General features: G+C 36.4%; 1 protein-coding gene across 1 annotated transcript; it reads left to right on the top strand.

The window, feature by feature from the left end:
* Positions 1 to 282: 282 nt before the first annotated feature.
* On the top strand, positions 283 to 16,988 carry RERGL (RERG like). Its single transcript, XM_062195512.1, has 5 exons — positions 283 to 334; positions 1,695 to 1,751; positions 11,911 to 11,984; positions 13,259 to 13,407; positions 16,706 to 16,988. Exons 1-5 carry the CDS (start codon positions 283 to 285, stop codon positions 16,986 to 16,988), a joined length of 615 nt encoding a protein of 204 aa, XP_062051496.1.
* Positions 16,989 to 22,354: the final 5,366 nt, after the last annotated feature.

The following is a 22,354-nucleotide window of genomic DNA, read 5'->3' as shown; positions in this document are numbered from 1 at the left end:
GAGGAAGAATCATGTTCAGAAATCTGTATATACTAAATGCATGAAGTTGTATTCCTTAAACAAAATAATAAAAAAAGCAATGATAGCAGTAAAAAAAAAAAGGAATATTCTGAAAACTACTGTAGGAAAGCATTTTGAGAGTTATTATTAGATAACAGAAATACGGGGTGGAGTTTGAGAGAAATGACAGCAGCAATAAAAAGGAAGTCAAAAGCATATGTTTGGCTTCAGTCAGCATACTTCCAGAAGCCAGGGCTGACCAAGAAGGAGCAGAAAAGCAAGATGAACGACGTGAAGCTTGCTGTCTTGGGTGGAGAAGGGACAGGGAAATCTGGTGAGTGATGCTTTGTATGACATGGATTCAATACAGCAAGAGTGAGAAACACAATGACAGGTTAAAGATTAACTTATATATAAAAGGAATACATACGTATACCTACATATACACACTTGTGTATATAGATATAATAATGGTGTCTCTCACTGGGATGATATGTAGACTATTTTTAACAGCATTTTTCATTTTTATAGTCAAATGAATGTGCATGTGTTGAATATAGAGACATGGAGCAGCAAAACTGTTTATAATGTTAATTGTCAACTAATCATTGAGGCTTAAAATTGAGAGAAATTCTCTCCATTACTAGCCTACCTATTTCTACATCAACCCACCTGCCCCCTACCCTCTATTGACTAAGCAATAGCCATGCAAGGACTCTCCTGAAATGAGATGTTGGGTAGAGAGAGGTTCACGGAAACCTGTGAATAATGTTTAAATGTATGGTGGTCAAGAAAGATATGCCACATTAATTCAAATTTTAAACATTTATTGAGACTTACTCTGTGACCTACCCTGTGATCTATCCTGGAGAACATTCCCTGTGTGGTTGAGAAGAAAGGGGATTTTGTAGCTTTTGGATGGAATGTTCTGTAGAGGTCCATTAACTCTGCTGTTTCAGGGAAGAATATCTTGAAACTGGGCAACATTTGGTCTAACATTGGATGCCATATTTTTGTTTTATTTTGTTTTTGTTTTGCTTTGCTTTGTTTTGCTCCATCCATGTATACTGGCAGCAAGGATGCCAATAATAGAGTCATTTGGAACCTAATGAATAATAACATAATATGTGGACACCCCCAGGAGCTGCTTTTATGTAAACTGATACAAAGGTCCTTTACATATTTCCTGGATTTTTAAGTCCTAATATTATTAAACATATTCAATGCTTGATGATGTCCTGTCACTCTTGTATCTAAATGTGATTTCAAAAAGTTCCTGGAAACTGCATTATCTTTTAATTTTATTTATCTATGAATGTTTGGAAGTACCTCTATGAAGTGGTAACTTGTAGTCAGATTTAATTTGTTGGAGAAAAATGGAGAGGCCATAATTCCTGCACCTCAAATGTAATAAATCTCTTTCTCTTACAAAAGGTAAGTTGACTTACATGTTTCCACTCATGAATAGACTCCATAGGACATAAAGGTGTAGCACTCTATGATCACTTTCTTTCTAGCTTCCTGATCATTGTGGTTTTACTATGGTAACATCGTTATTATTCAGAGGGAACTTAATACAGCTTGAAGGTCTTTAGGAATGTTTGCAAATTTTTGATCAAACTTTATGTACATAACCGAATTTATCTGTATCCTAAAATGCAACAGATGCTAAATCTAGCCTGTCTGTTTTGCAGCACTGACAGTAAGGTTTCTTACCAAGAGATTCATTGGAGAATATGCTTCTAATTTTGGTAAGTTAATTCTCTAACAATTTTTTAACCTTAAAATTTCAACAACATGATCAAACTCCAATTAAATTCAAAAGGATTTAGATAAAATCTGCTATTTCTACATTAGGCAAATCACTTCTTCACAAATTCTGGTTAGAAATACCAAAATAAGTACTTGAATGATCTTTTCTGATAGAAGTAACCCAATTTGATGATAAGTAGTATAAATTAAATCAATTAGTTTCAAAGTTTTTAACTTTGAAGATATATTAATGTGGATTCCTCCACTAAAATATTATAGAATATGTAAATGTAAATATGACTATTTCTTGGAAGTTATAACAATAGATTGAAATAATTTTGAAATTAAATTAACATCTGTTAAAATATAGGCACAGATTTATGATGAAAGCACAAGAAAACACAAACATATATATTTTTAAATAAACATTTTTATCAAACCACATGAAAATAATAGCAAAATTATACCTAATTAAAAATCTTATTATTTAGGTTGCTTATGTAAATTAAAAAAAATTATAAGAGTCCAAGGCACCTTACTATAGTTTTAGGATCTTTTCACTAACTCTACTACAATTTTTTTGTTATTTTGATAAGAATTAGGATGACATGAGTAGCAGCACAAAATGTAATATCACAAAATGTCAAAATTTTGCCACAATGTTAACAATGCTTATTTATCCAGAAATTAATCAATATAATAGCAATGTTTACTTAATCAAAGGCATGGTGATAAGGAAATAATTTTGTTCTTAACAAGAGTGACAGAATTACAGGAAGAATGAGAATTGAGAAAAAGAATTTCTTTTTCAATATTGCTTATCTAGAGTAAAGGAAATTATGAATGATTGCATGTGTGTTTTTTTTTCCTTTTTTTTCCCTTTTATTTAATGAATATAAATTTCCAAAGTACAGCTTATGGATTACAAAGGCTTCCCCCCCATAACTTCCCTCCCACATGCAACCCTCCCCTTTCCCACTCGCTCCCCTCCCCTTTCCCACTCGCTCTCCCCTTCCATTCACATCAAGATTCATTTTCAATTCTCTTTATATATACTAAACTGATTTTCTGTATATAAAAATTTCAACAGTTTGCCCTCACATAGCAAAACAAAGTGAAAAAATACTGTTGGAGTACTAGTTATAGCATTAAATAACAGTGTACAGCACATTAATGACAGATATCCTGCATGATATTTTTTTAAAAAGATTAATTTTCTATGTAATTTCCAATTTAACACCAAGGTTCTTTTTTTCATTTTCAATTATCTTTATATACAGAAGATCGATTCAGTATATACTAAGTAAAGATTTCATCAGTTTGCACCCACACATAACCACAAAGTGTAAAAATACTGTTTTAATACTAGCTATATCATTACTTCACATTGGACAACCCATTAAGGACAGATCCCACATGGGACGTAAGTTCACAGTGACTCTTGATGTTGATTTAACAATTTAACACTCTTGTTTATGGCGTCAGTAATCTCCCTAGGCTCTAGTCATGAGTTGCCGAGGCTATGGAAGCCTTTAGGGTTCGCTGACTTCGATCTTATTCCGACAGGGTCATAGTCAAAGTGGAAGTTCTCTCCTCCCTTCACGTACCTTGATGGCCCCGTTCTTTCCACTGAGATCACACTCGCTGAGATCCTTCATTTAGGTCGTCTTCTTCTTCTTTTTTTTTTCCAGAGTGTCTTGGCTTTCCATGCCTAAAATACTCTCATAGGCTCTTCAGCCAAATCCAAATGCCTTAAGGGCTGATTCTGAGGCCAGAGTGTTGTTTAGGACATCTGCCATTCTATGAGTCTGCTGTGTGTCCCCCTTCCCATGATGGATCGTTCTCTCCCTTTTTGATTTTATCAGTTAGTATTAGCAGACACTAGTCTTGTTTGTGTGATCCCTTTGACTCTTAGACCTATCAGTGTGATCAATTGTGAACTGAAATTGATCACCTGGACTAGTGAGATGGCAATGGTACATGCCACCTTGATGGGATTGTATTGGAATCCCCTGGCTCGTTTCTAACTCCATCATTTGGGGCAAGTCCGATTCAGCATGTCCCAAATTGTACATCTCCTCCCTCTCTTTTTCTCATTCTTATATTTAACCGGGATCACTTTTCAGTTAAGATTTAAACACCTAAGAATAACTGTGTGTTAATTACAGAGTAAAACCACTAGTACTAGAACAAAAAAAATACTAAAATGGATAAAGTATTACATTGTACATCAACAGTCAGCACAAGAGCTGATCAAGTTACTGTTTCTCATAGTGTCCATTTCACTTCCACAGGTTTCTTTTAGGTGCTCAGTTGTCACCGATCAGGGAAAACAAATGATATTTGTCTCTTTGGGACTGGCTTAATTCACTCAGCATGATGTTTTCCAGATTGCTCCATCTTGTTGCAAATGACCGGTTTTCATTGTTTTTGACTGCTGTGTAGTATTCTATAGAGTACATGTCCCATAGTTTCTTTATCCAGTCTACTGTTGATGGGCATTTGGGTTGGTTCCCGGTCTTAGCTATTGTGAATTGAGCTGCAATAAACATTAATGTGTAGATGGCTTTTTTGTTTGTCAATTTAATTTCCTTTGGGTAAATTCCAAGGAGTGGGATGGCTGGGTTGTATGGTAGGGTTCCACTGAGGTTTCTGAGGAATCTCCAGACTGACTTCCTTAGCGGCTTAACCAGTTTGCATTCCCACCAACAGTGGGTTAGTGTCCCTTTTCCCCCACATCCTCGCCAGCATCTATTGTTGGTAGATTTCTGAATGTGAGCCATTCTAACCGGGGTGAGGTGAAACCTCATTGTGGTTTTGATTTGCATTTCCCTGATTGCTAGTGATCTTGAACATTTTTTCATGTGTCTGTTGGCCATTTGGATTTCCTCTTTGGAAAGATGTCTGTTGAGGTCTTTGGCCCATCTTTTAAGTGGGTTGTTTGTTTTGATGTTGTGGAGTTTCTTGATTTCTTTGTAGATTCTGGTTATCAACCCTTTATCTGTAGTACAGTTTGCAAATATTTTTTCCCATTCTGTCGGTTGCCTCTTCACTTTCCTGACTGTTTCTTTTGCAGTACAAAAACTTCTCAGTTTGATGCAATCCCAATAGTTAATTTTGGCTTTGACTGCCTGTTCTTCTGGGGTATTTTCCAAGAAGTCTTTACCTGTGCCTATATCTTGCAGAGTTTCTCCAATGCTCTCTAATAATTTGATGGTGTCTGGTTGTAGATTTAAGTCTTTAATCCATGTTGAGTGAATTTTTGTGTAAGGTGAAAGGTAGGGATCTTGCTTTATGATTCTGCATGTGGAAATCCAGTTTTCCCAGCGCCATTTATTGAATAGACTGTCCTTACTGCAGGGATTGGTTTTGGATCTTTGATGAAATATGAGTTGGCTGTAGATGTTTTGGTTGATTTCTGGTGTTTCTGTTCTGTTCCATTGGTCTATCCATCTGTTTCTTTACCAGTACCATGCTGTTTTGATAACTACTGCCCTGTAGTATGTCCTGAAATCTGGTATTGTGATGCCTCCGGCTTTGTTTTTGTTGTACAAAATTGCTTTAGCTATTCGAGGTCTCCTGTGTCTGCCTATGAATTTCAGCATCATTTTTTCCAGATCTGAGAAGAATGCATTTGGTATTTTGATTGGTATTGCATTGAATCTGTAAATTGCTTTTGGGAGAATGGACATTTTGATGATGTTGATTCTTCCAATCCATGAGCATGGAAGATTTCTCCATTTTTTGGTATCCTCTTCTATTTCTTTAATATTTTGTAATTCTCATCATAGAGATCTTTAACGTCCTTGGTTAAGTTTATTCCAAGGTATTTGATTGTTTTTATGGCTATTGTGAATGAGATTGATTTTAGAAGTTCTTTCTCAGCCGTGGCATTGCCTGTGTATACAAAGGCTGTTGATTTTTCTGCATTGATTTTATATCCTGCTACTTTGCCAAACTCTTCTATGAGTTCCAATAGTCTCTTAGTAGAGTTCTTTGGGTCCCCTAAATAAAGAATAATATCTTCTGCAAAGAGGGATTGTTTGTGTTCTTCTTTCCCAATTTGTATCCATTTGATTTCTTTTTCTTGCCTAATAGCTCTGGCTAAGACTTCCAGAACTATGTTGAATAGCAGTGGTGAGAGTGGGCATCCCTGTCTGGTACCAGATCTCAGTGGAAATGCTTCTAACTTTTCCCCATTCAATAGGATACTGTTCGTGGGTTTTTCATAAATTGCCTTGATTGTATTGAGGAATGTTCCTTCTATACCCAGTTTGCTTAGAGTTTTCATCATGAAAGGGTGTTGTATTTTATCAAATGCTTTCTCTGCGTCTATTGAGAGAATCATATGGTTTTTCTTCTGCAGTCTGTTAATGTGGTGTATCACGTTGATAGTTTTGTGGACGTTGAACCATGCTTGCATAACAGGGATAAATCCCACTTGGTCTGGGTGGATGATCTTTCTAATGTGATGTTGCATTTTATTGGCCAGAATTTTATTGAGGATTTTTCCATATATGTTCATCAGGGATATTGGTCTGTAATTCTCTTTCAATGCTGCATTTTTTTCAGGCTTAGGAATTAAGGTGATGCTGGCTTCATAGAAAGAATTTGGAAGGATTCCCTCTTTTTCGATTGCTCTGAATCGTTTGAGGAGAATTGGAGTTAATTCTTCTTTAAATGTCTGGTAGAATTCAGCAGTGAATCCATCTGGTCCTGTGCTTTTCTTTGTTGGGAGGGCCTTTATTACTGTTTCAATTTCTGTCTCTGTTATGGGTCTGTTTAGGTTTTCTATGTCTTCCTGGTTCAATTTAGGTAGGTTGTATGTGTCCAGGAATCTATCAATTTCTGATAGATTTCCCTGTTTGCTGGCATACACCTCTTTGTAGTAATTTCTGATGATTCTTTTTATTTCTGTGGTGTCTGTTGTTACGTTTCCTTTTTCATCTCTGATTGTATTGATTTGAGTATTTTTTTTTAGTTAGTTGGGCCAATGGGGTGTCAATTTTGTTTATTTCTTCAAAAAACCAGCTCCTCGTTTGGCTGATTTTTTGTAATGTTTTTTGTTTTTTGGTTTTTTTTTGGATTCAATCCTGTTGATTTCTTCTGATTTTAATTATTTTTCTTCTCCTACGAGCTTTGGGTCTGATTTGCTGCTGATTTTCTAGATCCTTGAGATGAACTGAAAGCTCATCTATTTGGTGCCTTTCCAATTTCTTGATGTAGGCACCTATTGATATAAACTTTCCTCTTAACACTGCTTTTACTGTATCCCATAGGTTTTGGTATGATTTGCTGTTATCCTCATTTACTTCCAGAAAATTTTTGATTTCTCTTTTAATTTCTTCTATGACCCATTGTTCATTCAGGAGCATGTTGTTCAGTCTCCATGTGTTTGCACGTACTCTAGGGATTCCCGAGTCACTAATTTCCAACTTCATTCCTTTGTGGTCTGAGAAGCTGCATGGTATGATTCTAATTCTTTTGAATTTGCTGAGACTTGCTTTATGGTCTAGTATGTGGTCAATCCTAGAGAAGGTTCCATGTACTGCTGAGAAGAATGCAAATGCTTTATGTGTAGGATGAAAAGTTCTGTAGATATCTGTTAGGTCCATTTGAGCTATAGTGTTGTTTAAATCTACTGTCTCCTTGTTGATCTTCTGTCCTGTTGATCTGTCTATCTCTGAGAGTGGAGTATTGAAGTCCCCCAGTACTATTGTATTGGGGTCTAAGTCTCCCTTTAATTCCCTTAACAAGTCTTTTAAATAAACCAGTGCCCTGTAATTAGGTGCATATACATTGATAATCGTTATATCTTCCTGTTGAATGGATCCCTTAATCATTATATAGTGCCCCTCTTTGTCTCTCCTAATAGTTTTTGTGGTAAAATTTATGTTATCTGATATTAAGATGGCTACGCCCACTCTTTTTTCATTTCTGTTGGCGTGGTATATCTTTTTCCAGCCTTTCACTTTCAGTCTGTGTGCATCTTTGTTAGAAAGATGTGTTTCTTATAAGCAGCAAATAGATGGGTTTTGTTCCTTAACCCAATCAGCCAATCGGTGTCTTTTAACTGGATTGTTCAGGCCTTTAATGTTTAATGTGACTATCGATAAGTAGTAACTTTGCCCTACCATTTTTGGGTTTCCTGTGATCTTTTGCTGTGAGGTTTCCTTCCTTTACCTTCTTTCATACTGGTGACCGTGTTTCTGTGTTGCTGCGTGTATCACATCTTTAAGCATCTTTTGCAGGGCTGGATGAGTGGCAACAAATTCTTTCAGTTTCTGTTTGCTATGAAAAGTCTTAATTTCACCTTCATTCACAAATGAGAGCTTTGCAGGATATAATATTCTGGGCTGGCAGTTTTTCTCTCTTAGTACCTGGGCTATATCTCTCCATTCCCTCCTCGCTTGTAGGGTTGTATTAATAGCATTTTCCATTATAGAAACTTAAAGTTTGGTACCACATCACATCTTGACAGTACTTCTAATATAATCCAAATAGCCTGATTAGTTGGTGTCTCTATAAGATGAGAGACATAGGTCCTTCGATTTTTTCAGTTGGGCCCAAACTGGAAAAACCAAAGTCCAGGATTTACTGCAAATTTTAGAGACCAGATTGTTTGAAACTTTGATTTTTTGAATGCCTGTCAAGAATGCCAAGAAGGCTCAAAATCTAAAATATCTGGTTGAAATAAGATTCCTTAAAATCATGACATAATATAGACCGAATTTGATCATTGTTACAAGGTGATTATTCAAATCTTTGAAAATAAGCACATATTTAAATAACCCATAGCTCTTAATAAAAATTCAGCTGTTTTTGAACAATTAGAATTTAACAGACATCAAGAGAACATAATAGATTACTTTAACACATTGCTTTAACAGAGCATCAGAGTTTAATTCTATGTCAAAGAGAAATTGAGCTTCCTGTGATCTTTTGCTGTGAGGTTTCCTTCCTTTACCTTCTTTCATATTGGTGACCATGTTTCTGTGTTTCTGTGTGTAACACATCTTTAAGCATCTTTTGCAGGGCAGGATGAGTGGCAACAAATTCTTTCAGTTTCTGTTTGCTATGAAAAGTCTTAATTTCACCTTCATTCACAAATGAGAGCTTTGCAGGATATAATATTCCGGGCTGGCAGTTTTTCTCTCTTAGTACCTGGGCTATATCTCGCCATTCCTTTCTAGCTTGTAGGGTTTCTGATGAGAAGTCTGCTGTGAGTCTAATTGGAGATCCTCTGAGAGTAATCTGACGTTTCTCTCTTGCACCTTTTAGGATCTTTTCTTTATGTTTCTCTGTGGTGAGTTTGATTACAACATGTCGTGGTGAGGATCTCTTTTGGTCATGTTTATTAGGGGTTCTATAAGCTTCCTGTACTAAGATGCCTCTGTCCTTCTCCAAACCTGGGAAATTTTCTGCTAGTATGTCACTGAAAATGCCTTCTAATCCTTTCTCCCTCTCCATGCCTTCAGGAACTCCTAGAACCCAAATGTTGGGGTTTTTTAAATAGTATCCTGTAGATTCCCGACAATATTTTTTAGAGTTCTAATTTCTTCTTCTTTTCTTTGGTTTGCCTGTTTCCTTTCCTGTTCTCTGTCTTCTAAGTCTGATATTCTCTCTTCTGCTTCGCCCATTCTGTTTTTAAGGCTCTCTAATGTGTTTGTCATTTGATCTATTGAATTGTTCATTTCATTATGATTTCTCGTCACTATCACAGTTTCTTGTTCTACTAGTTGTTTCATGTCATTTTGATTCCTCCTTAATATTTCATTTTCGCGTGAGATTTTCTATCTTGTCCATTAAGGATTTCTGTAGTTCAAGAATTTGTTTTTGAGAACTTCTTAGTGTTCTTATCAATTTTTTGAGATCCGCTTCTTGCATTTCTTCTATCTCATCATCTTCATAATCTTGAATTGGGGTGTCTTTTTCATTTGCAGGCATCATAGTGTCTTCCTTGTTCTTGTTACCTTGGTTTCTACGTTTGTTTGGCATCTTGGAGGTGTGGCCAAAGAGCTCTGTTTGGTCCTTCAGGGTTGTTCTCTGGCTTGCTCTCGGTTTTTTTTTTTTTTTTTTTTTTTTTTTTTTTTTTGCCTCAGTTGGAAAGAAATTCCACACATCTCACCGGGTTGCCTAGGTTATGGAGTTTGTTTTACATATGTAAAATGGTGCCTGCTCTTTGTCTTGCTTGGCTTTGTAAGGTGAGTGGAGAGGGAGGCTAGTGACCCTGCTGGTTCCCCTTATTTATTCGCTTTTTTTTCTGTCCTCCAGTCAGCCTGGTGCAGTTTCCCACCGTGTGAGTTCAGACCACGCTCTAACCTTCCCAGCCAATGTCTCGGATTACCTTTCCTTCCAGCACTGGGGCTCAAATTCTGCGGCTGGGCTTCTGTGGCTGAGCTCACTGGGTCCCCCACTCTCGTGGCTCCCGCAGCTCACACGGCTTCCTCGGCGTGGCGCAGCATGGCTCAGTGCGGCAGTGGGCAACCTTGCTCTCCCCATAGGTCTTCTGTGTCACATCCACTAGATCCAGAAGAGTTTCCTCTGCAGTTTTTTTCCTGAGTCTCTTCCTGAGGGTACAGTAACTCTACTTTTGTTAAACTATCTTTTCCCAGACTGTTGGTGCACGCTCTCACTCTTCTGCCATCTTGGCTCCACCGCACATGTGTTTTCCCATGAGAAATACAAACTGTAAACTCCTGCATTCCTTGATCCATGAAGCAACATTATTAGAGTATTGCAGAAAATAACCTGAAGGTAGTGCACTGTAGTTTTTCCTACATAAATCCTGAGTAGTGTTTCAGCCTATATGGCATTGCAAGTGTGTTAGGATAAGTGCTTAAAAATTATTTATAGAAGAAAAAAAGTCAAAAAGTGAAAAATGTTTCTAATATGTCAATTCTGGTGGCACCAACTTCAATAATGAAAGTCAACATAATGTACAAACTAGAATGCATAAATGATAAAGTTTTCTAGAACCAAAAATTTTAAATTAAGCAATATCAAAACATAACAAAAACAACCGAACACCTCACCTTAATCTTTTATATGATATAGTAACAAAAACAAATGAAATATTTACATATTTCTAGCTGTTACACTTGACAAAAATATAAGACTTAGAAGCATTTTGAAAGGACAAATTATCAATGTCACTAGCTGTATCTGTGCAAAGAAGCAAAAACCATCTTAGCCTGTAGCAGAAGTCTAGAAGGGGAAATAAAATTTTGAGAGTGATCGATCCTACCCAGAAATTTTTGAGATTTGAGATCATATTTTAAAATGTCTAGAAAGAAGAAGTATGGTTTGAGTCAATAGAAAATCTGCAAGAACATCAGACATTAAGTTCTAGGTGTGTTAACACTGATATAGATAGATGTCTACTAAACATCTCAATAGAGATGTCCTTTAGCAAGTGGTTTGTATTTGGAGTTCAGGGAAGAGACCTGGATCCTCTAGTATGTTGGTTTATCAGAAATCACTGGAGTATACAGGCTTGGGGCTGGATGAAATCAGAAGAGACAGGAGTAGGGAAGAAATATGTAAAGGGGGTGTATGATTGTGGGAAGACCTTGGAGACAAGTCAATAGACAAAGTTTAAAATGGAGCAACAGGAATAAAAAAGACAGGAGCATGCACTGCTTGGAATGCAGTGTGAAGGAAACAATTTAGGGAGTTGGAGTGACCAACTACATTAAGGCATAAGACAAATTAGATCTAATCTGAGAACTAATCACTGAGTCTAGAAACAGTTAAATAGTTTTGGCATGTTTGTAAGATACAATCATGCTGGAAACATTCATGATGAAGATGATTGGGACAGAATTGTTGGAGTCTTGTCTTCTAGTAGGTAAGAAGAAATCCCTAGTTGACTGAATATTCCTTTGATAAGAACACAGATATTTCATCCAAAGTAATAGCACAGAGTGGAAGTCCATGGGCACCAAAGGATGTAAATAATTAGATATAGTGGTGAGGTTTATCTAGAAGAAACATATCTGAGATAATGTGAAAAGTACATGTTTTGGGTCACCAGAAATGAAGAAAAGCTACTATACTATCCCACTGTGGTTGAATTTGCTGTACTATGATGTAGATACTAGTCTAATTTTTACTCTGATGTTTTTCCATACTGACAATGAATATACACTTTTGCAGAATCTATTTATAGTAAACATTTGTGTTTGGAAGGAAAACAGCTTAATCTGGAAATATATGACCCTTGTTCTCAAGTAAGTAGAACAAAATGTCATATTTTATTTTTTCAATAATATTTAGTAGATTGATGAAGGTAAGTGAAATATCACCAGTGTTAATGCTGAATTGTTTTCTCAATTTTGATTACTATAATTTTTAAGAGATTACTTTTCATGTTGTAAACTCCATTTTCTGACTTTGTAAATTTATGTGAAAATTTCACATTACAAATATGTTTAAAATAGCAATATTTATAAATACCATGTCACAGTGTGTCAGAAATCTCTAAGTTTAATGGCCATCAACTCAGTTTACATTTTCACTAAATTGCATCCATAACTAATAAGTTGTCAACAGACCATAAGTAAGATGAGTTTTGATAACAAACTGATTTGTTCATTCAACAAACACGATTAGTAGAACTACGATTACTTAAGCAAGAGAGGAAATGCATAGCCATTCCATATTGCAAATCATTTCCTTATTTTAGATAAGTGAAATATCCACTTTGATTTGTTCAGTTAAACTTTGCCCAATATTTTCCTTTCTTGTTATTTAAATCTGACCAGGCACAGGCAACAGCTGCATGTTCTTTCTCATATGTAGCAGCTAAAAGAAGGAAAAAAAAAAAAAACAAAACTCAATCTGCACACGCTCTGGGAAGAGTGGTGGATGGAGGGAGTTAGGATTAATAATTAAGGGAATCTGGGTGTGGTTCATTAACTGTGGCAAATATATTAATAATATGAGGTATTAATAATAGGGAAACCTAAGTGTGATTTATAGATTGTGGCAAATATATCATACCAATATAAGATGCTGAGATGCTGATAACTGAAAAAGCTAATCATGAGGTATATGGTGACTCTTTGCAATGCTTCACAATTTTTGTTTTGTAAATTTAAAACTATTATGAAATAAACTATAGAAAAGCAAACCCAGCACCAAAAATCAGATATTTCATTGACTAACATGGGTAGAAAATATTCTTTTCAAAAGAACTATGTGGCTATTAATTCAAATGACAATTGTTATATTTTAAATAATTTTCTAACAAATGACATTTTCTTATAGAAAAGTTGTAAAATAATACAGTCATAACTTTTAGTTCCTCTTTAATTTTAAAAAATTGATAACTTTTAATTAGAGAAAAATGAAATAGAGAAACAAAGAAACCACATTTTGAAAATACAAGTCTCGGTTATCGAAGTCTCTCCCAGGTGAAATGAGTCTCCATTACTTAACTGCTTAAAGTGTAAAACAGAGGTGTTGGAACCCACCATTTTCAATGCACTTGATTTCTTTTCAGCCACAGAAAGCAAGCTTCTCCCTCACGAGTGAGCTTCACTGGGCCGACGGGTTTGTTATTGTTTATGACATTAGTGACAGGTCTTCGTTTGCTTTTGCAAAAGCACTGATCTACAGAATTCGGGAGCCACAAACTAGCCATTGTAAAAGGTAAGGTACTTCATTCCTCTCACTTTCATTTTAGTAAATCATCTTATAGCTGTAAGCATCATTAGGAAGAATTTAGTACAGCCTTCCAATTACAAAATTTAACAGCCCTGAACAATTCACCTTCCCATTCCACAGGAGTTACACATGTAGTAAAAGGAGTAAGATGAGAATGCTTTATATCCTGGCTGACATAAACAGTTACTTGCCCTGAGTAAATGGCTATTTTACAAGACAGCTTCTATTGTTAACATGACATTCAGTTGCAAAATAATGGTCCTCTGTACACAAGATAGTTCACTTTTCAACCTTTCCTTTTCATTCTCACAAAAGTGTTAAGGATACTAAATAAATCCAGATTTATTACATTTGGCATCCTGTGAAATCCAATTCCTAGTCATTGGGTTGTTCAATCTATCAAAGCAAAGTAGACTGAATAATCAAACTGTTTACAAATTCTAAGTATGAGAATACATTTTCCTCCATCTGACCTCCTAAAACAAAGAGCTTATCAACAATTTTCCATTGTAAATATCTTAACACAAGGAACTATGAATAAAAGCACCTTATATTATTGTTGCATTAATAGATGAAAATGTAAGCAACTGAGTGTCCCATTTCACTTTCCATATTTTAATTGCTTTAGCTTTTTTGATTTAAGATATTCATTTGTGTTCAACATACTGGTGAAAATAATAGTGTTTTTAACCAGTTTGCCATTTGAATCCAATATAACAGTTCAATCTGGTATATAAAATGCAGAGTATTATCATGGAAGATTGGGATATGTGCCTTTTACATCTATTTTAAGTGCCAAGAAACCATGAGATACTATTAAGATTTATTTATTTACTTGAAAGGCAAGGTTACAGAAAGGCAAAGGCAGAGAGAATGAGGTCTTCTAGTTCACTCCCCAGATGGCCTCAATGGTTGGTGCTGTGCTGATCTGAAGCCAGGAACCAGGAGTTTCTTCTGGGTCTCCCACGTGGGTACAGGGGCCCCAGGACTTGGGCCATTTTCCACTGCTTTCCCAGGCCACAGCAGAGAGCTTGATCAGAAGTAGAGCAGCAGGGACTAGAACTGGTGTCCATATGGGATGCTGGCACTGCAGGTGGCGGCTTCACCCACTGTGTCACAGCACTGGCCCCAGACAGTAATTTACATATTGCATTTCCTTGGAGGTGGCTAATGTACAGTATTGTTTATGTATGTTAGATTTACCTTAGTTAAATCATTTTAATCCCTAGAATTCATTTCTCGGATTATATAACTGATAGCAGGACAACAGGGGAGAATGATGTCATCTTATCGAGGCACCTCATGTCTGATTTCCTGGATTATGACTGATTTTTAAAAGTTGAATTATTTCAGGCCAGCACTGTGGCTCACTAGGCTAATCCTCTATCTTTTGTGCTGGCACCCCGGGTTCTAGTCCCAGTTGGGGTGCCGGATTCTGTCCCGGTTGCTCCTTTTCTAGTCCAGCTCTCTGCTGTGGCCCGGGAAGGCAGTGGAGGATGGCCCAAGTGCTTGGGCACCTGCACCTGCATGTGAGACGAGGAGGAAGCACCTGGCTCCTGGCTTCGGATTGGCGCAGTGCGCTGGCTGCAGCAGCCATTGGAGGGTAAACCAACAGAAGACCTTTCTCTGTCTCTCTCTCACTGTCTGACTCTGCCTGTCAAAAAACAAAAAAAGTTGAATTATTTCAAATGCAGAATTTTGTATATTTGAACATCAAGACAGTAAACAGCACAAAAATAAAATTCTTATGATTTTTCTAAGTTGAATAATCAGTCAAGAACAATTAAAAACCCATCGAAAATGCAAAAACCTATATATTTTTGAAGCTTTTAAATAAACTTCTGAATGTCTTGACTAAATCATTTCTTAAGTATTTCCAATTCTCATATGAATAAATTATTGCACTCTTTTCTAAAATTGTATCTGATATATGTAGCTTACCCTTCAAATATTTTCATGTACTCTTCCTCACTCATCCTTTATAATAATTTCATAAACTAGACTGAAAAGGGTACAGTTAATGTCCTCCAAATACCACCACATACTGCTTTTTCTCCCACTGCTTGTACTCTTAAGTGAAAAATCAACTTTTAATGGAACCTGAGTACAATACGAGTTGAAGATTGCATTTATCCACGTCTTCTGATTGTAGATATCTTGGTAGAGTTTCATCTCATTTAAAAGCTAATGGTTTAACTATATTTCTCAAAGCAAACACTATTGCTATAGTTTCAATATAACCAGGAAGAATACTGATATTTGCAGAAGCTATTTTATGTTTGAAAGAAACATTTTTAAAGCAGCAATGTCGTGCAAGGTCATGAGATGGTAAAGTTTTCTCCACAGAATGCTATAATAAAGAGTAACAAAGAAAAACAGCAATGAATTTTGAATAATATTTTCCTAGGAAATTATATATAAATTGAATTTTTCATGACATTATTGTATTAGTTGATAGATTTTTAATAGTCCTTACCTTAAACTTAATAATAAACATGAAAATAATATTTAACAAACATCTTCTGTTGCCTGAGTTTTTGCTATGTAATTTCGTATACATCAGTTCATTTAATGTTTGTTAGAATTCTGTGGAAGACTATTTACCACTTTTTACATACAAAAAATAAATTACAAAGATAAAAATGGAAAGAAAGTAGGAGAAATAATCATTCTTGAATAGTAAAAGGAACAAGAACTCCAGAATAAGTCTGTGTTACTTCAAATCCTGTACTTTAAGGGCTTGTTTCTTTTGTACCACTTACCATATTCTATATAAATTATTTTTAAAGCTTTATTTATTTGAAAGGTAGCATTACAGGGAGAGAGGAAGAGACAGAGAGAGAAAGAGACAGAGATCTTCCATCTGCTGGTCCTGTCCTGAATGGCTGCAACAATGGAAGCTGGGCCAGACCTAAGCCAGGAGCCAGGAGCTTCATCCCGGTCTCCTACACATGTGCAGGGGCCCAAGGACTTGGGCCATCTTCAGTTGCTTTCCCAGGTGCATTAGCAGGGGGCTGGTTGGAAGCGGAGCTGCTGGGATCCAAACCAGTGCTCATATGGGATGATGTTGTAGCAAGTGATGATTTAACCTATAGCACCACAACACTGGCCCCCTAAAATATTTATAAGTGGGGATATATACCACTGTACACATACCTGAGCATGAATAACACATATAGACAATAATTTTTGCTTTTTTGATTCATAATCCTTTGGATATAAACCTACCTGTAAAAAAAATTGCTAAAACAAACTTGCCCAAAATTGTGTATCTGTGTTTCAGAGCTGTGGAGGCATCAGTGCTCTTGGTTGGCAACAAGCAAGATCTAGGTCACGTGCGGGAAGTTGGCTGGGAGGAAGGACAAAAGCTGGCACTGGATAACCGATGCCAATTCTGTGAACTGTCTGCAGCAGAGCAGTCTCTGGAGATAGAAATGATGTTTCTGCAAATTATCAAGGACATCCTGACAAGCTTCAAACTCAAAGAAAAGAGAAGACCCAGTGGATCTAAATCAATGGCCAAATTGATCAATAATGTATTCGGAAAGAGAAGGAAATCTGTTTAGTAGACATGTAATCCTAGGGGATTTGTTAGATCAGAGTTTCAGACGTTCACACGATAATTAAAATTCTCCTTTGTATGCATTTTTTAAGAAGAAATTCTCTTTTAGCAGTATGGTATGATTGAACATTTGGAATACAGAGTTTAGCTTTTTGGTTCATTTTGTTTTTATTAATCTTTTTGGTTGTTTGTATCCACTTCACCCTCCTACACACATAACCTTTATCTAATTGCACAAAATAACACTCATTGTAGTCTTTTGATGGATTGCTATCCTGTTTACCAGCCCAAACAAATTCTGCTAATGTAATTTTATTTAGCTACCATTCTACAGTCTGAGGTTTACTTTTATTTTACATAGTTCTTTTGAATTAAGTGTCTAGTTATATTCATAGGATAACATATTATAGGGCATAATGTAGTACAGGGCTTAAATTATCAATGTGAACATTCTCGATCTATTTAATAAAATTCATGAATGGAATTTTACATTTCTTTATAATAATTCAATGAGTTATGGGATATTACACATACTTTATAACTTGAGACTTACAAAGTTAAAGTCCTTTCACAGAAGTATACATTTTATCGTAGGTCTGATGATGAAAAAGTGTCTCCTTGCTGTATGCAGTGACAAGGACAATTATCACATCCTTTTCAGATTAACAGATTAATCTATTATAGTTCATTTAGATTCCCATACATCAGAAGAAAGGTAAAAAATTAAGCACTGCTGGAAAATCCCTACATAACTTTGTATTGTTTTAAGATTTATTTTTATTTGAAAGGCAGAGTTATAGAGAGAGCAAGAGAGAGAGAGAGAGAGAGAGAGAGAGAGAGAATATCTTCCATCTATTGGTTTACTCCCCAAATGGCTGAAACAACCAGGGCTGTGCTATGCCAAAACCAGGAGCCTGGAGCTTTTGCCAGGTCTCCCACATAGGTACAGGGACCTAAGCCCACTTACATCTTCCACTGCTTTTCTAGGCACAGTAAGCAGAGAGCCGGATTGGAAGTGAAACAGCTGGGACTCCTCTGGCACCCATATGGGATGCTTGTGTCACAGGTGGTGGCTTTACCCACTAAGCCACAATGCTGCCCCCCTCACCTCACTTTGAAGGCTTTTTGCTCTGAAAGAAATATTTTAAAATTGAATACAGATATGTGGGACTTTTTATATTACTTATATTACCATTTCCTATGAAAGATAACTGTCTGCCTTTCACCTCTTAGACCACAGTGCCCCTGCTGGTGACCTTGCTGAATTTTGCCACGTGCTGCCTTTAAAGTTGAGATCCTAGGTTCTAATTTCAGCTATGTTATTGATAATTAAAATTAGGTCTTAGGCAATTTAAGCAGGAGTTTGAAGTGTTGCTACACATACTTGGGTAATATGTATTGGAGAACCCCCAGGACCAAGATGGGAAAACAGTGAGCCCCTAGAGAGTGTTTGGATCAGAGTGAAGGAGGAGTGACAATACTGGACTGCATCTGAGAGCATTCACTGACATGGGATCACTTGTTACGATTCACAATTCAGCTGTTTAAGGTTGAAGCCCAGGGCTGGTCTACATAGCTTTCTGTTCAGTAGAAGTGTGACCTTATTGATACACTAAAGTAAACGTAGTAGAAAAATAGAATCATGCTGCAGAATACACACCAGTTTCTGAATGTTCATGAAGATGGAGGGGGTGCTTGGAGCAAATACAGATTAGACTCAACAATCTAGCATTTGACTCTGTTCCTGGGGGAACTCAGGGGGAACTTCATTCGCTGGAGAAGTAAGGAATGTACTGTGGAGGAGGCACAGACAGCTTTGAGAAGCTTACATGGACCGGAGTTGACAGTAGATGAACTCTGTTCTACACGCATGGATTGAGCTGTGCTCCTCGGTATCAATGTAGAGGAGAGAATCCTGGAACATCGAATCTGTTGCCTCTACAAGGGCGCTTCAAAAATTTGAAAAGAATAGAAATTTGGTACAAGACATTTTTTTAAATTTATGCATAGTTTTTGGATGATATGCATTTTCCCAGACCTTTTGGAAGATTCCTTGTATTTCTTCATGTACACATCTCTCTAAAGAGATAGTGCCTTGTCCAGGGTTGAGGCTCCACTTTTGATACTGACAAGTTGGATATTTAGTAGTGATGTGCCCAGTGAGCCATACTGTGGGAAAATCCAGATTATGGATCAGTGCATTACTTCCACCAGGGTCACTGTCATTGTGACCAGGAAAAGAGCACAGGGACCAGGAAAAGAGGCAGCTTGAATTCTACTCAACAGGTACGCTTTCAGCTCTGTGTAAAGTGATTTCTCTTTGGTGGATATGCTTTGGTGGGCACTAACATGATATAAAAAGACAAGGACAGTTTATGACCTCTCTGAAAGATTCATATATTTTTTCTTCAGACTTCCTTTCTTTGATCTTCCAGTCTTACCTCTTCCAGATCTCATAACAACCAACAAATGTTTAATCACTACCCAGATGTAAGTATACTACATGGCACCTCTCCTTTTATACAGGAAATACAACAAACTATACTTCTTGGAGTTTTGCCAATAGGAATAATTCCATTTGTTAACAAACTTCATGGTTACTTCTGTCTAGGACTGTAACGAGCCTTCATTCTCTTTTGCTGGACTAAAATGTGAATTGCAACTGAAGAAATATTTCTGGACTGGCATTGTGGTATAGCAGGTTAAGCCACTGACTGAGACAGTACCAGCTGCTCCACTTCTGACCCACCTCCCTGAAAACGCCCTGAGAAAAGCAGCAAAACATGGCTCAAGTACTTGGGCTCCTGCACCTATGTGGGAGACCTGGATGAAGTTTCTGGCCCCTGGCTTCAGTGAACCAGCCCTGGCCATTGTGGTTATTTAAGGAGTGAGCCAGTGGATGGAAAATTTCTCTCTCATTCTCTCGCTACATCTGTATTTCAAATAAGTAAATAAATCATTAAAAAGTAAGTGAAGAATGATTTTGATAAAATAGTAGAACTGATTTTAGAGTGTTAGGTCAATGAAAAATAAACTTCCATTGTGTAAAATTTTATTAGTCTATTATTTGTAGGAATTTCTTTGATTTTATTCTCACTATTGATTATAAACTACATATATATAGCTAGATAAATATGGATATGGATTGTATATATGTATCAGTATATTTATACATCAATATAAGCAGTTATATTTCAATAAGTGTTTTTTTGGTTTGTTATTTTTCTAGATGATCTCAATCTTGATTCTTTGCAGTCATATTCCCAGTTAAAGGAAAATGTGTTGAGAATGGTTTTGTATTAAGTATAACACATTTATCCATGTCACATTTGATAATTGTAATACAAAAATGATATTCAAATTCTTTAATACCTTAATCTATGCATGTGTATATGTGATAAATCAGAGCGGAAAATTTCTGTTATGGGATCTATTTTTATTTTTATATGTGTAAATTTTAATTATCATACGCTTTGTTAGCAAGATGGCCTGGGAAGGTATATCTTAGTTACGAGGAGTTAATGTATCATATTCCAATGAACAAGAATATATTTAAATTTTTTCCTATGAAACAGCTTCAGAAATGAACAGTTGATTACTTTCCAGAGAGCTATTTAAAAGTATTGAGTTGTGGCAGGTGCTGGGAAGAGCAGGTTAAGCAGACTCTGGGATGTCCACATCAGATACTGGAGTGCCTGGTTCGAGTTCTGTGTTCTCTGGTTCTACTCCAGATTTCTGCTAATGTGTATCTTGCAGGCAATGGCTCAAATACTTGGGTCCCTGTCAGGAATTGAAGACCTGAATAGAATTCTTGACTCCTGGCTTTGGCCTGACCGGCCCTGACTGTTGTGCGTTATTGCACACATTTTGGAGCTAAACCAGCCAATGGAAGATTTTTGCCCGCTTTCTCTCTCTCCTCTTTCCCTTGTTCTTCATTTCATGCAAGTAACAAAAAACAAAAGTATTGAGTTAATTATCCCTTTAATGATGTGGCAGTTTAAAAACATGTACACACAGTTTTTGATACTTCTCTCATCAGAATTGACTCTGATTCTATTCCCTTGGATTATGAATCAATTATGATTCTGGCTTATCAGATGCAATGAGAAAGAAACTGTGTGTTTGCCTTGTGAAGCCAGGTTAGTAAAGGGGATAGAGTTTCCAGCTATTTCTATGTCCCCTATAACTGTTTTGGGATACCGAAGCCAACATGTATGAAAGTGACCAGATTGAAGGCACCAGGACACAAATCTCACGTAAAGTTAGTGTCCACAGAAGCCCATATTCAGGTGATTCGAGCCTCTATCCTTTGGACTACCTCTGCCCACAGGCAGGTAAAATAGAGATGAGTTACTCTCACCGATTATCCTGTCCTGATTATCGATTTGTGAACATAATAAATATGCCCTTTATCTTGGAAGTGTTGCATAGCAATAGATACCATAAAATATAATTCATTGAAACGTCCAGCAACTCATCCTATACAAAATGCTTTGCTTTCCTACTAGGGAAGAAAAGGATGAAAAAAATAATCCTTTGAGCAGATTCAAATTGCCTAGAACATGAAGTTACTCCATACGTTTCCTAGTGAATGTAATTTATTTGGAAAGCAACTTTAAAAACTTTAAAAATAATAAATTGCATTTTTCCAAAGTGAGAAGAAACACATCTACCTACAGAGAAACAAATACATCAACATTAGGCCATAGAATGTTGTAGGCTGAGGATAGTAAGTGTGTCTATAAATCTCAGAGATAGTTAAGCTGTATCTCTAGGCTGGGAATTGCTGGCATTGCCTGTGCTGCTTCTTGGAAAAAAGATGCTGTCATTTGCTCTGGATGAGCTTCAATGAGATAACACATAATGAGGGGCAAGCGCTGAGGAAGGAATGCCAAAGGGGAGGGGTCTTTAAAATGGTTTTGATTTAATACAAGGCATGCACTATTAATAAAGAGGTTGAATGATACCTGTATGTTTTATAGGTTTATAAATTGGCTGTAGTAAAATATTTTACATCTTAGATCACTAGGTATTGTTTCAGCTTATTATGGGAGATATCTATCTAGAGTTGACTGAATTGTATTAATCTGAACCTAGTTTAATGATGCCTTAACATTTTTATGGGGAAATTTAATGTTTGCAATATCCATGTTCCTTATTTGAAAGCGTGACTTATAGGTTTCTCATCTTCCTTAAATTATAAAATCCTTCAGCTAATAAAGGAAAATGATTATAGTTTGCAAAAAAGGCAAAGTCATTTAACAATCCATATAACTGTCTATTGTAGGGCTTTGCATAATAATTGTAATTTAGCTATTAGGGATTCTAAAGGCAGTTATCAGTCATACTCCACAATTCTTGGGAATCAGG

The sequence above is a fragment of the Lepus europaeus genome, chromosome 6, assembly GCF_033115175.1.
Source record: "Lepus europaeus isolate LE1 chromosome 6, mLepTim1.pri, whole genome shotgun sequence".
NCBI classification, from domain to species: domain Eukaryota; kingdom Metazoa; phylum Chordata; class Mammalia; order Lagomorpha; family Leporidae; genus Lepus; species Lepus europaeus.
Note: the sequence above shows the minus strand (reverse complement) of the source record. Positions and strands in the feature narration are given on the sequence as shown.

Coding starts and splice junctions, on each gene's coding strand:
- RERGL (XM_062195512.1), top strand. CDS start 283: ATGAACGACGTGAAGCTTGCTGTCTTGGGTGGAGAAGGGACAGGGAAA. Junction 335..1,694: donor AGAAGGGACAGGGAAATCTG/GTGAGTGATGCT, acceptor TCTGTTTTGCAG/CACTGACAGTAAGGTTTCTT. Junction 13,408..16,705: donor CAAACTAGCCATTGTAAAAG/GTAAGGTACTTC, acceptor TCTGTGTTTCAG/AGCTGTGGAGGCATCAGTGC.